This window comes from Ahaetulla prasina, chromosome 1 (assembly GCF_028640845.1).
Source record: "Ahaetulla prasina isolate Xishuangbanna chromosome 1, ASM2864084v1, whole genome shotgun sequence".
Lineage (NCBI taxonomy): Eukaryota > Metazoa > Chordata > Lepidosauria > Squamata > Colubridae > Ahaetulla > Ahaetulla prasina.
The window spans coordinates 177,330,265-177,344,500 of NC_080539.1; the positions used below are offsets into that span (position 1 = coordinate 177,330,265).

At 34.1% G+C, this 14,236-nt stretch overlaps 1 protein-coding gene across 12 annotated transcripts in view; it reads left to right on the forward strand.

Moving 5' to 3' along the window:
- Window positions 1–13,994, forward strand: part of WDPCP (WD repeat containing planar cell polarity effector) — a 262,122-nt gene extending 248,128 nt beyond the window's left edge. For 6 of the 12 annotated variants that reach the window (XM_058182449.1, XM_058182484.1, XM_058182476.1 and 3 more), the window contains 4 exons: window positions 453–606; window positions 8,665–8,744; window positions 12,294–12,322; window positions 13,474–13,993. In XM_058182449.1, coding sequence (XP_058038432.1) covers window positions 453–606; window positions 8,665–8,744; window positions 12,294–12,322; window positions 13,474–13,527 — 317 coding nt within the window. In that variant the 3' untranslated portion in view covers window positions 13,528–13,993. Of the gene's footprint in view, window positions 1–452; window positions 607–8,664; window positions 8,745–12,293; window positions 12,323–13,473 lie in introns of those variants that run through there. The other 6 variants (XM_058182433.1, XM_058182497.1, XM_058182441.1 and 3 more) reach the window with 4 other exon arrangements.
- The last annotated feature ends 242 nt before the right edge of the window (window positions 13,995–14,236 follow it).

Sequence of the window (14,236 nt, forward strand, 5' to 3'; positions counted from 1 at the left end):
TAAGGTTAGCTAATCTTGAAGATGCTGCCATTTTCAATGTCTACAAACACCTGACATAATTCCACAGCTGCAGTGGCATCACTTTTTTAGCTATCACTGAGAAATCACAAAGTCAGTATTTTTATGGGAGTGCCACTGTTTTTGTTATTTCTTTGTAAAAGGTGCTAGAATTATATTCATATTGTCCCAGTTATTAATGTCAATTTGGTTTTCTAGACAGAATACTAATAGTTTGTATTTAATCCTTCTAGAAGTGAACATTTCCAGTGATATAGGTTTTACCACTGCACATAACAATATGTGAAGTGACAATACCATCTAGTAATTTCATACTGTATGTTTTTATGGATAGTAATAGGAGCCGCTTGAATAGAGACAACTCCAATTGCTATTAAAGATGATTACTATTTTCTGGCAATAGAAGATACCAGTTTTATTTATTAAATCCGTAGAGATTCCAAGACATAAAAACAAAGAAGATAATTTAAGAGAACCTGTTGTGGACCTGCGTATGACACCACAAGAACAGAAAGTTGAAGGCAGTCTCCCACCATGCAGTACAAGTGATGATTTCCTCAAATATACGACATGCAACAGCTCTACAAGGTAAAATGCTCAAAGCGGGCAACTATCAAAAAAGAAAAAAATGTAACTGTTCACCAAGTCAAATTTTAAAATAGCGCTCTAAATCTAAAATGTACAGTATAATGGGAAGAATAAGTGTTGAAGACTATAACTGGGATGGATGGATGGATTTAATCATATTTGTAATGGCTACCTGCTTTTTGATAACTCTGAGTGATATACAATATTAAAAACCTCTGGTTTTTAATATTAATGGGCCTCTGGTGGCGCAACAGGCTAATGCAGCCTATTATTAACAGCAACTGCTTGCAATATTGCAGGTTCAAGTCCCACCAGGCCCAAGGTTGACTCAGCCTTCCATCCTTTATAAGGTAGGTAAAATGAGGACCCAGATTGTTGGGGGGCAATAAGTTGACTTTGTATATAGTATACAAATGGATGAAGACTATTGCTTAACACAATGTAAGCCGCCCTGAGTCTTCGGAGAAGGGCGGGATATAAATGCAAAAAAAACCAAAAAAAAACAGATTGAACAATATACAGCAAAGAAAAAGTTCCTATCTAGAAATATCTTCTAATCTATGGAAACAGCCACCAATCTAGGAGGAAGGTTTTAAAGGCCCACTTAAATGAAGTCAGAAGAACGCTACAAATCTCTAGGAGTATGCTGTTCTAAAGAAGGCCTACTTCCTAAGTCCCACAATACTCTTTAATGAATGAAACCCAAAGCATGTAAACTCTGTTGCATCATATTGGACAGACAGGACAGAATAGACAGATACAGATACATGTTTTCCCCAAAATAAGACATCCCCTGATAATAAGCCCAATCAGGCTTTTGAGCACATGGCAATAAGGACAAGCACTTATTTCAGGATTCAAAAAAATATAAGACAGGGTCTTATTTTTGGGGAAACATGGTAGATGGTCTGATGGATAGCTTAACTGACTTTTGTCCTTGATAGTTGACAATACATAGCAATATTTATATAGTCTAATAGGGAGATGTTATAAGGAGATACCTGTAGATACTTTAAATGATGTGGTGATTCCTAATATAGTATTCAAAACTGCTATCCAGATTTCTTACTGTACTTTGGAAGAAACCTTACTTGTTTTCTAGCTTAGTAAATAATCAATTGTTTTAAGAAGCCTAGCATGCATTCATAAAGATTAATTACTCCCATTATTATGTTTATCCTTATCATTAGTAAGTATAGATTATTCTATATTCGGTAATGTCAATAGGACAGAGCCGACTTAAACCTATTATTTAGAGCAGTGGTAGTCAACCTGGTCCCTACCGCCCACTAGTGGGCGTTCCAGTTTTCATGGTGGGCGGTGGGTGTTTTGTCCAATACTGAAGCACTTTCCTCGTTTTTAATTTAATTGACTTTTTAAAAAAAATTCATAGCATTATTTAAAAACATTTTCATTAGCTTTTCATAAAATTCCTGTAACAATTTAAATTTCTGAAAATATACTATCTGTATCGCCTGTGCATAAATTTAGTTCACGTTACATAAGTGAAACTAAATGGCGCTATAGTGCGACCGCAAACAAAAGACCCTCATCCCAGAATAGCTCACCCATCTCCCCCCACACCACCCAGCTGTAACAGAAAAGCAGAGCTGGTAGCTGGCACCCCCCCCCAAACCTAATCCACGATGCGCGAGAGGCATGTGCAGACGACAATACACTTTATAAATCATCGTTACTGTGGAACTGGTGGGTGGTTAGAAAATTTTACTACTAAAAGTGGGCGGTAGCTATAAAAAGGTTGATTACCCCGATTTATAGTAAACTAGAGTAAACCTAGTTAATTTCATTGAAATTCAAGCGGGACTGGACTGAAATTTTACTGGGGTTATTTATATTTTAAGATTTAAATTTGTTTTAAAATTTCTCTTAATGTTTATATATTGAATTTTACTTGGCTGTACACCGCCCTGAGTCCTTCGGGAGAAGGGCGGTATAAAAATCAATCAATCAATCAATCAATCAATCAATCAATCAATAAATAAATAAATATACTTTCAAGTAAATGTGTTTAAAACTATTGTCCAGTTTTAAAAAGAAAATCTAACTAGATTTAAAAAAAAGAAAAATCTAAAAAAGAATTTAGCATTGATTAAGGTTCTGATCTTGGCATACCTTTTTAGAAGATTCCCTCAAATGAAATAAAAATCAGTTTCAAAGAATTATACAATATATTGTATTGTGCAGATTATTCAGAACATTTCAGTTTTTCTAAAGAAAAGTCCATTATAGTCCATTATTAATACAGTAGGGGTTTCCCGCTGCAGATAGTTCCAAAGTTCTTCAACCTTTACTTTTACTTCTTTCATTACTGTGTTGAATACTGTACCTGATGAGCTACAAAGGTCATCACAAGTGATTAATACTTCCATCTAAATAAAAAAAAAACTACTTAAAATGCTTTGCCCTCTAAAACTGGGATTATTATTTTCTGAGGGAGCAAACATTAAAGAGCCTCCACCCCTCCAACTATTAATTAATTAACTATTAAACCCTACTTGTGTGCTGCCACCCATAGAATAATACAGATCTACAATCACTTTTTCCTCTCTTTCCTTTTTAACTCTTAAAAAAAGCATCTAGTTATTACTGCAAGTACTTTAGAAGTGAACATTTAAATGCCAAATTAAATGCAAGTTTAAAGGGAACTCCCTGTAATAAATTTATATTGGCATAAAGAATAATTGTCTATTGCTAAAAGTCATAAAGATGAGAGACTGCATATACATTGTAACAAAATATGCACATGATCATAATATGTTAATGTTAAGGAATCCTTGGCATATATTTCAACATTGTCAAGTTCCACCCCCTTTTAAATTGACATTAATACATATTTTTGCTGTTTAGAGGCTTCTGAAGAGATACCAGGAAAGTGTAGTCAACAGAAAAGACCTGAGCTACATTCCCAAAATTAATTAGGAACTAGTTGTGACTGAGCACCTTTAAATTTCTGCTGCCAAATATTTTGATGAATCACTAGTAATCTATACAACTATAAAGAACCCTAATCTCTTTATAAAAGTGTTCAATTTTTTCTACATTTCTATGCCCCTAAGGTGGCTGAAATCGAGTCTTCTAGTGATTAAAATGCAGACTATTGTTGAATACTTCGCTCTTGATTCGTATTAGAGGACCAAGGGGAGGTGTGTTGTGCTGAGAGAAAGTGATTGACCCAAAGTCACCCAGCTGGCTACCATGCCTAAAGTGGGACTAGAATTTACAGTCTCCTAGTTTATAGCCTGATCCTTTTAACCACTAGACCAAATCACACCAATAAGATAAACTTATAAACAGTTATATCTGTTTATAATTGTTACTGAGCAATTGCTGAATAAACTGAAGTAACTACTATATTATTACTTCAGTTTATTCAGCAATTGCTCCGTAACAATTTACCCATTATAATCCTGATTTTCATGCCCAATTATTCCTACTCAAGAATTATTAAAGTAACACAGTTTGTATGTTACTTTAGTTTACTTCACGTGTATATGTAAGGAAACATGATTGTCTAATCAAAACCCTCATCTGTCAATATAAAAAGATAGGTTACATTGTTGGAGAGAAAGTTGAATTTTGAGAAGTTATTGGGAGTCTGTTTATCTGCTGGCAAATGTTTAAAATTTTTATTTCTTTGTAGGTCTAATATATTTTCCAGAGATCCTGTCTAACCATAGAAGACCAATACATCTTTTATCCTTTCAGTATCATATTTAGTATCTTTTAGTAGGACTTTTTTTTTTTGCAGTAGACATTATATTACTAAAACTCCCTCAAGTTTTCATTTGTAGGAATAAGGCTTTGTCCCAGAGGTGCTTTTTCAAAAGGCAACTGGACTTTGTTATTTCTTGAAGACATTTTGTTTCTCATCCAAGAAGCTTCTTCAGTTATGCCTGAAGTCAGAACTAAAGAAGCTTTTTAGATGAGAAGCGAAACTTCTTCAAAGAAAAACAAAGAGTTCAGTTGCCTTTTGAAAAAGTACCTTTGGGACAATCATGATTTGGATGACTGAGAATCTCTATAGGCTAATAAGATTTTGCAAATTTCTAATGTGTGTAAAAATATTTGAATACTTGTTTATGTAGGATACTAATAGAAAGATACATTTGGAATAAAATTAAAATTATAATATTTCTGTCAAATTTCTCTCTTCCTGAATTGCTGCTCCCCAATCTTCTTTCCTCCTAATTTTTTTCAGCTAGAAAGCTATTGCAATGTGTAAATAACATTTAAGGTGTGTCAGAAAGATTGCACTAGAAGATCAATGCATGCCAAACAGTCACAATAAATTAATCTTGATTCATAGTAGATTGAACAAACTACTTTATCTGGGTAATATCTGCCCATTTTCATCTGCTTATTGTCTTGGAAATGGATCAGTTTTCAGCATTAAAAATAAGTCCTATTTATTTATTTATTTTATTTATTTATTCAATTTTTATACCGCCCTTCTCCCGAAGGATTCAGGGCAGTTTACAGCCCATATAAAACAACATAGATATAAACAAAAATTAAAAAATGTATTAAAAAACTAAACAATTTGGGAATCTCAGGTTTTGATAGAAATTGGTAAATGAAAGCTGGAAAAAGTTTCTAGAACTTTGAATAAAAAATGTACCACCGAGCCATTTGTTGTATGCTACCTTATGTTACTTGCCTTATAAAAATTCCAAATAGAAAAATGCACATAGAAAATACTTTTATGATACAAATAGTGCATTTGACTGGGAATCTTAAGTTCTTTTGTTCTTTTTCTATGCTTTTTCCCATAATATATCCTATGGGGTAGATTTGAGATAGATAATTAGTGCTTGACATATTTCCTGCTTTTTTTCAAGATTTGTCATCAGAATTCTGTGATAAATTGTAAATTTATGACGACACAGCTTTTCAATTTAAAAAATTTGCATAGACACAAGTCCTTCAGCTGGCTTCACTTCTATATATGTGTAGATATATGATATGGGAGCTGGTATGGTATAGCCATTAAGGTGCTGGACTAGAAGTTGAAACAGCCAGGTTATAGTTATCCCTTGGGTGTGGGAACCACTGTGGTAACTTTGGGCCAGTCCCTGTCAGCCCTAGACATTTATCTACCAACCCCTGCTGAACCAGCAGGATAGATTATGGCCATAGCTTTCAGTAAAGAGCCCTGAAGTAGATTGATTTGGGGTTAATGATGTTTGTTATTAAAAAAAGAAACATGCATTTTCTGCTGTGAAAAGGACAATAATTCTTGATCTCTTCTTTGGAGATATAGTATTGCTGCTTGTGCTGTTTGAAAACTTAAAAAAAATACCCTAAATAGATCTGTTGTCTTCTCTTACACCAGATTAATGATGGAATGACATGGTTATGAGAAGGACTTAATTCATTACTGGGGCCTGATTGTACATCACCTTGTATATTAACTGGAAGCTAACTTTTTTTGTGAACAAATAGCTTTTGTCAATAACTACATCTATAAGAATGAGAGGTTTTCAACATTCTTTTTTAAAAAGAGAATAAAAAAGTATCTAGCAATCAGTGAACTAAATCATTTTCTACTGTAGTATTCCAAGTGTAATAAATGAAAAACTGAAAAGTCTATTACTTGTACATGAATACCACCTGGGCCAGCTTAAACAGAACCTATTTACTTATCATACACCCTTTGGATTCAAATTAAACTTGGCTTTGTGTCAACTGCATGTGATATAAGTGCATCAGACCTATTTATGTATCTTAGAAATAATCGTACTTCATACTGCTTTGCACAAGCATTTAGGTAGATTTATATATATTAGATAAAACTTATTCCTTTTGGGGCTTTTCGTGTTGATTGACTATGATAAAAACTGGAAGCAAGTAACTTCTTCTTTTAAGCCTTGAGAATATATAAAATCTGCCCAAGTTTTGGCTAATTTTAAAGAGATGTCCAGAAAGGAGTGATAGCTGTAAGCTCTGTTAAAAACATACAAATGGAAGGGGTTACAACAATTTGGCAGCTGAAAAAGCTATTTACAGTTCACCAAGGAATCCACAACTATGTGTAGAAAAGCTGATCAAGAACTATGGGAAGATAATGGAAGTAGAAAGCAGAACAGAAACTCTCTTAATCTAGTCTCCAATGAAATTCCTTGGTTTCTTTGCCTGAGCCAATAAAGCTTACTAGGATGAGATATCTGCCTCACTGTGGTTTAGCATGGCTCAAAGAGAATTATAAAATTCCTATAGATTCACAGTAGCTTGCATAAAGTTAACTCAGTTCAGTTCAGTTAATTTTTGCTTCCAAAATGAAACAATAAATAATACATCCAAACCAATCACTAATGGATTTGATTTTATTGTCTTCTGATAAAATGTTGTATCAGGGTTCCATTCTGTGTTATCTTTTTGCTTCCATAGTTGGCCCTTTCAAAATGATGATAAATTAATGAAAAAGAGGCAGAGAGAAAACTGATGCTCAAGTATTCCAAGTTCTGTTCTCTTTCATCATGATCCTAAATGGACAATAACATAGAATAGTTAAATGATACACTGCTTCCCCCAAAATAAGACATCCCCTGATAATAAGCCCGATTGGGCTTTTGAGCGCATGGCAATAAGGCCAAGTGCTTATTTCAGGGTTCAAAAAAATGTAAGACAAGGTCTTATTTTTGGGGAAACACGGTATCTCTCTGTTCTTCACAATGGGAAGAGACAGGGGTTTTTACTGTTCAAGTTTTTGAAAGACAATTTTCATTTTATTTTATTTTCCCCCCTTTCTAACACATTCATGATGTATAGCTATAGAGGATTTAATATTTTCCTCAATAAAAAAATTAGAATAGGCAAATTGCCCTGAAAGACTGTTTTCCTTAATTCTGATTACCAGTTACAATGTACTTGTTTGCACAACCAGAAGATATAAAAATAATTTATTTATAAAAATAATAAATATCTTAGTGTGGCAGTATATATAAAATATATATAAAAAGATATACCCCCTAGGTGTGGAGGATTCTGTTCAGTCAGGTCATGCTTCAACAAATAGAATTAAAATCTTTCTGCTTTGAAGCCTTTGGAAACCAATTTAAATAATACATATGATACTATCCTGTTCATATTCTATGGCAAGATAACACACTTTTTCCATTCCCAGAAACTCGATACATAAGTAAAATGCCATATGGGATATCTTATGAAATTTAGAGATTTTGTTATGTTACTTTATTTGGGTCAGCCAAACCTAGATTTGATAAACTTTTTATGAAGACAGATTTCTTTGGTTGTCATTGTCCCACAAGTTAATTTACAGGAATACATAAGAAATGTTATGCTCTAATTCGGGTGTTAAACTGATTGCCCACGGGCCGGATGCGTCACGCGCAGGTTACGTCCACCCCAGCTCCACAAAGGGGAAAAATGTCATGTTATATCATATGATGGCAATGTTTGACCCCCATGCTCTAAATATTATTAGGTACACCATATGTGGGCTGAAAAAATCTGGAGACCACTAGATGGCAACAAAGGATATTATGTTTTAGCTCTTTGCTGCCATCTAATAGTCTTCTGATTATTTGCAGTCTATATATGGAATGCCTTCAATTTTAGTTTTGGTTTTTCTTTGGTGGGGTGGGGGGTGTCTGTTTATTTTTGGTTAGCTTGGACATTTGATTTCTTTTTCTTATTGCTACAGTTCTTGCTATTTGTACCATTTTTATCATTAAACACAGTTTTTAAGTATTTTATATACATAATTATGATTGCATTAAAATGAATCAGAACTAGTGTAGCATAGTGATTAAGGAACCTGGTTAGAAAGTGGCAGACTGTGAGTTTCAGTCCTGCCACAAAGCTAGCTGGGTATCCTTGGGCCAATCATTCTATCTCAGCCCAAAGTAGCCAGCAATGGCAAACCTTCCAAAATCTTGCCAAGGAACATTTAAGGACTTGTCCAAACAGTCACTAGGAACTAAAAAACTGACTTGAAGACAATAATAATTAAAGTACATCAGCACATTTAATCATCGGACCTTTGGATAATACTCCTTGCTTTTCCATTTTTTCTAGTGAAGTAGACAAAAGGGAATGTGAGTTTTTGACAGACTTTTCTACTAAACTGGAAATGGACAAAACTGCATGTCAAACAGGTAAGGGTGCTATAAAATATGTATAATGAAAAATGTGATAGAAATTGGTGACTTGAGTAGTAGAGTTTTCCAATCAGAAATTTCGAAAGTTCTGGGGAATCTACATTCAAAACAGATTGAAGCATTCTACTGGATGTGGCCATGAGGACCCAGATTGTTGGGGGCAATATGCTGACTCTGTAAACACTTAGAGAGGGCTGTAAAGTACTGTGATGCTTAAAAAAAAGGGGGGGGGGCTGAATGATTAAATTAAAATTTGAATTATAAGGTAATGAGCTTAACATGACCTCTGCCTCACCATTGTCTGTGTAGGAACAGCTCCAGAAATATCTGGAATATCTAACTCACGACTAGAAAACTGACAAGGAGTAGTCTTTAGTCTATTAAGGAAGCCCTTCATTTTTCCCACAGATAGATAGATAGATAGATAGATAGATAGATAGATAGATAGATAGATAGATAGATAGATAGATAGATAGATAGATAGAGATAGAGATAGAGCTATAAAAATATAGAGATATAGAGATAGAGATATATAGATATATAGATATATAGATACAGATATAGACCACTATAAAGTTTCATTAATCTTTACATACCACAAACTACCACCAAAACCAGAAAAAAACAAATTACCCATATCAATAAAAAAACTTCAATCTAAAAAAATAAGCCCTCTGGAGAAGAAACAAAAAGGGCTACGTAGCAAATTTCAAAAACCGCTACAGAAATATATGCAATCAGATAAAAACTGAATGCACCAATTACCACATCAAGCAAGAAGAAGCCCTCCACCCAGCCTATTCCTCAACAAAAATATGTTTACTTTTGATCCAATTCCATTATTTTAGATAGACATTTTAGTGTTTTCTGTTTCAAACAAGTTAATTGGTTTATAGTGGGCAGGGTCAAGTCTATTTCCTTTAGAAAGGGATATACAAAGGGATAAAAACAATACAATTCCAGTCCAATAGAAAATATACTGAACTGTTAATGGTCGTAAATAAAGCAGTCATCACTGGAAGCCACCAATCCTTATTCTTTCTTCTGGGGAGATAAATCCACTTCCAAGGGATTCTCCAGGTCATAACTGTATACCGCAATAAGGTCCTTAAGCTCTGATGTAGATACAGTAAAAGCAGCCAGTCAGGAAGATCACTTTGAGAGTAAGTCACAACTGGATTATTTAATTATTCCATTGTGAAGATACTCTGGAAATTATTCTCACAAGATTCTACAGATATTTGGCAGGTTAAACAAAAACCTCTATCATTAAGAGCTGTTAACTAGAATCCCATATTCAAGATGGGCTCTTAAACTTAGCTGCAATTAAACTTCCCCATTTCTCTTTTACAGTTTGCCTTTTCTTTGATATTAGATTTTTTTATTCTAGAAAGAGTTGAAATCAGGGGTGAAATTCAGCAGGTTCTGAGAGGTTCTGGAGAACCGGTAGCGGAAATTTTGAGCAGATTGGAGAACCGGCAAATACTACGTCTGGCTGGCCCCAGAGTGGAGTGGGAATGGGGATTTTGCAATATCCTTCCCCCAGGAGTGGAGTGGGAATGGGGATTTTGCAATATCCTTCCCCCATGAGTGGGGAGGGAATGGGGATTTTGCAGTTTCCTTCCCCTGCCACATGCACCAAGCCACACCCACTAAGCCATACCATGCCCACCACAGAACCGGTAATAAAAAAATTTAAATTCCACCACTGGTTGAAATACATTGAAAGTACTGTTACATTGGAAAGCATTTGCTACCAGGAGGAGAACGCCTTTTTTATTTTGATAAAGTCAGTATCAAACCAAGATTTAGATCTGCTGTGAGGAAAGCCGGGACAAACTGAGAACAATCTTGATAGGGAAGAACAAGAATAAAATATTGATAGTGTACCTATTCCTGCTTGCCTGCTTCTGTCTTATGCTTTAATAAATTAATCAATTTAGGATGTTATTTTTGTGGAAGTCTAATCATTTTTCATCCAGAAATATGCCACTTCCTTTGATGAATTCCTCAAAGTGGATATCGCAGGACCAAAAAATACTTTGGGGACTCAAGTCTCTGTGGGGCCAATGTAGTTCATGGAACTTTAGGTTGTGTGCCTCTGCTTCATTTTTAGCTCTGTCTGTGGGTCACAGATAAGGCAATTCAGAACAGAGCTATCAGAAATATATTCGTCACTTGATCAGTCCACCATTGTTTCTCTGAATCTGTGAACGACATTAGAAAACATTGTTTAAGTCGTGCAAAAGCTCTGACTATTTATCTCTTTTGTCAAAAACCACAAATGGCTCATATGTTCCCAAAACAGGAAACACAGAGAGAAATTAATAGGAAGAAAAATGTAATCAATCGTGCAGAAGGAAATCCTATGTGCATTTTATATTTATATAAGATAAAACAATGTACGGATATTATTGGGTATACTAGACATTGGATTATTGGATATCAATGGACCTACTGAAAATACTGAAGAAGAAAAAAAGATGGTAGTAGGAATAAGTTGGTAATTGGGATGAGGCTATTCCAGAAAAATAGTCAAGGATGTTACTTTCTAACAGTGAGCCCCATTGGACTCAGGATTGCTGCTGAGTGGACGTGCACAGGATTGTATTATGAAAATCACCTTGCATGCTGAAGGATTTACCATTTCAAATAATTAAATGAGCTGCTTTTGCTTAAAGCTTGATTTGGCACAAAGGCAAGCTTTTAGGACTCCACCCAGTTTTCTATGCATACCAATAATAAACTGTAGTACACACCTGGCACATGGCACAGACTATTATTCACCTGGTACTTGCTACTCCCAAGAAAAGAAAGATGTGAAGAAGATAAGCAGAGCTGCTTGTTCAGCCTTCGGGAAGAATATGAAATTCTGCATCTTGACTGTTGCCCTTTCTACTGACATAGATTCATGAATTCTACCATAGAATTGTTACTTGAGTAGTGAACTCAAGATGCTACACTGAGGGGTCCTTGGTACTCTCTGAGCTTGTTTGTTTTCTTGCAGATGTTTTGCTATCCAAACTAGGTAACATCATCAGTGCATTGATGACACTACCTAGTTTGAGTAATGAAACGTCTGGAAGAAAGCAATCAAATTCAGAGAGCACCAAGGATCCCTCATTTCAACCCTAAGCTACAAATATTCTCCTTTATTAGATGCCACACTTTTATGCAAATAAATGAGATAAGGTCATTAGATGTCCTGTTACCAACACATTTATTAAAGCATGTTGTCTCTACTATCTGTGTGGTTTGTTTTTTTTACATAAGGGGGAAGATGTTCATGAGAGGGGAGAGTAGGCACATGTAGAAAGCATACGGAGGGAACAGCAATGATGGGCTACTCCATGTATACACAGTATCTGTAGTAAACATATATAATCAGTAAATGTATTGCTTATATCCATAGGTACAGTATGTGTATACGTGCATGTAGAAAAAAATATGCAACATTTAAAACATTAAAAAGTTAGTTAAATTATAAGCATTTTATATGATTTCCTAATAATTTATTCAAGATATTTGTTTTGGGGTTTCTTTTAGAAGTTTTTCAGGAAGTGCATGAGGAAGAGGTAAGCACTTTTTTCATTTTCTCTGTCCCCAAAGGGCTTTTTTTATTATTTCCAGCCAGCAACTCAAAGCCTTATGAAAGTTAAAATATAGCAGATTTCAATGTTTAAGTCAGTATGTTCAAAACTATAGTTCATATCTTGCCTAAGAGTCTCACTCTAAGGATAGTGAAACTTTATTTGAGAATCATGTTGGAAATATAGGAGAAAATATTAATTGATTTCTGTTTTATTATTATGGCACTTGGGATAGCAGAAAACTTCGTTATAGAGAAAAATATGGAAAACCATTTTAATGTGCAAGTCTTGGGTTTGCTAGTAAAGGTCAGCTCATTTGTTCAAAAGTCTACTTTGTGTTTTTTACTTGCATTACTTTAAAGACTAAACTAGGCTGGCACCAATTAGAGGATATAGCCATAAAATATTAGCTACCTGTTGAAATGCAGATGTTATACAACTTTATATTAAAGTCTCTTTGTTAGAACTAATATACTATCAGATAGAGCTGCTAGTCTTTTTTCAAGATTGATTTATTCTGACATGTCAAGGCTTTTTAAAAAATCTTAAAAGTTTTACTTGAACTTGTCAGCATACAAAAAAGCCTGAAGCAGCTGTAGCTTGCACATTTCTCCTGCCAAAATGTATAACTTGTTATTGAAATGATTAGAACATATGCTAAATATTGCATTATGGCAAGTTTCTTTTTGTTTCAAGTTCCACGCCTACAGTAGTTTATTTCCATCAGGAAGCTGGAAACATTTGTAGATTGTTACAAAAAGGAATACATCATTGTAAAGAAATATGTTCTTTAGTACAGGATTCATATTTTAGGCCCAATATATTACTTACTAAGGCCATAATTACTAAGGCCATAATTGCAAAATGTCCACCTTTTTTCTCTCAAAAACATATATTTGACATTTGACTTGAAACTTGTATTTTTAAGCTGAATTACAAATACTGGTAGTTCTCTCATTTTAAAACAAATTCAGGAAAGCAATCTCTACCTTTTGCTAGCTTTATTTATATCAAAATGGTGACCCTCTGCTTTTGTTTCTTCATTTGATGTTTTTAAGGTAATCCTTTCTTTAGCCAAAAAATTTGAATTTATATTATATCATATACTATTATTATTTTCCCCCTTTCTCTTTCAGCAGGAAATTAGAGGAAAGAGCTCTATCAAAGTAGTGCATTTTGGTCTGGTATAAACCAGAAATATTGATGCATAGTAAGAAAATTAAGGCCCTACAGATCACTTGCTGTGAAAAACAAGAAGCTTTCAACTAACAGATTCTGAAATAATGTTCAAATAATTCACTAGTAAATATTAACTGCTTGCATAAATGGTTAAATCAAGGGAAATTAAATGTGCTCAGCTCTGCCTGAATCTTACTATTTTTAGGTCAGTCATATAAATTCATTTACCTACAGCCAAGAGGCCTTATATTTACTATATTATTTGTATTTTCCTAGAGCAATATATGTGATGACTAATCACCGTCACCATTAAATATTTAGAATATCATAATAATTTTTTGCCTTGGGTGGAAACTATCTCATGAGCCTATTTTATGTTAACTGAAGGGTTACTAATACTTGTTGATACTATAAAGAGATAATAACTATTTTAATAATGTACTTTAAAGATTGATAAATAGATCTGACTAGATTTTACTTGTATTATTAAACATAATTTTATAACTTTCTTTACATTTTTGTATTTTTATTTGGGGGGGAGTAATAGATTTTGACTAAAGCGTATCACCTAACTACAGTTACTATAAACAATGTAAAAACTACGAGCTTTACTTTGGTTTTTACCATAACTACAATGTAGGTGAAAATAAAACAAAGATATGGTGGAACACATGTATCCACAAAAAAATAAGCTGCAACTTTATTATAAAAAGAGCAATA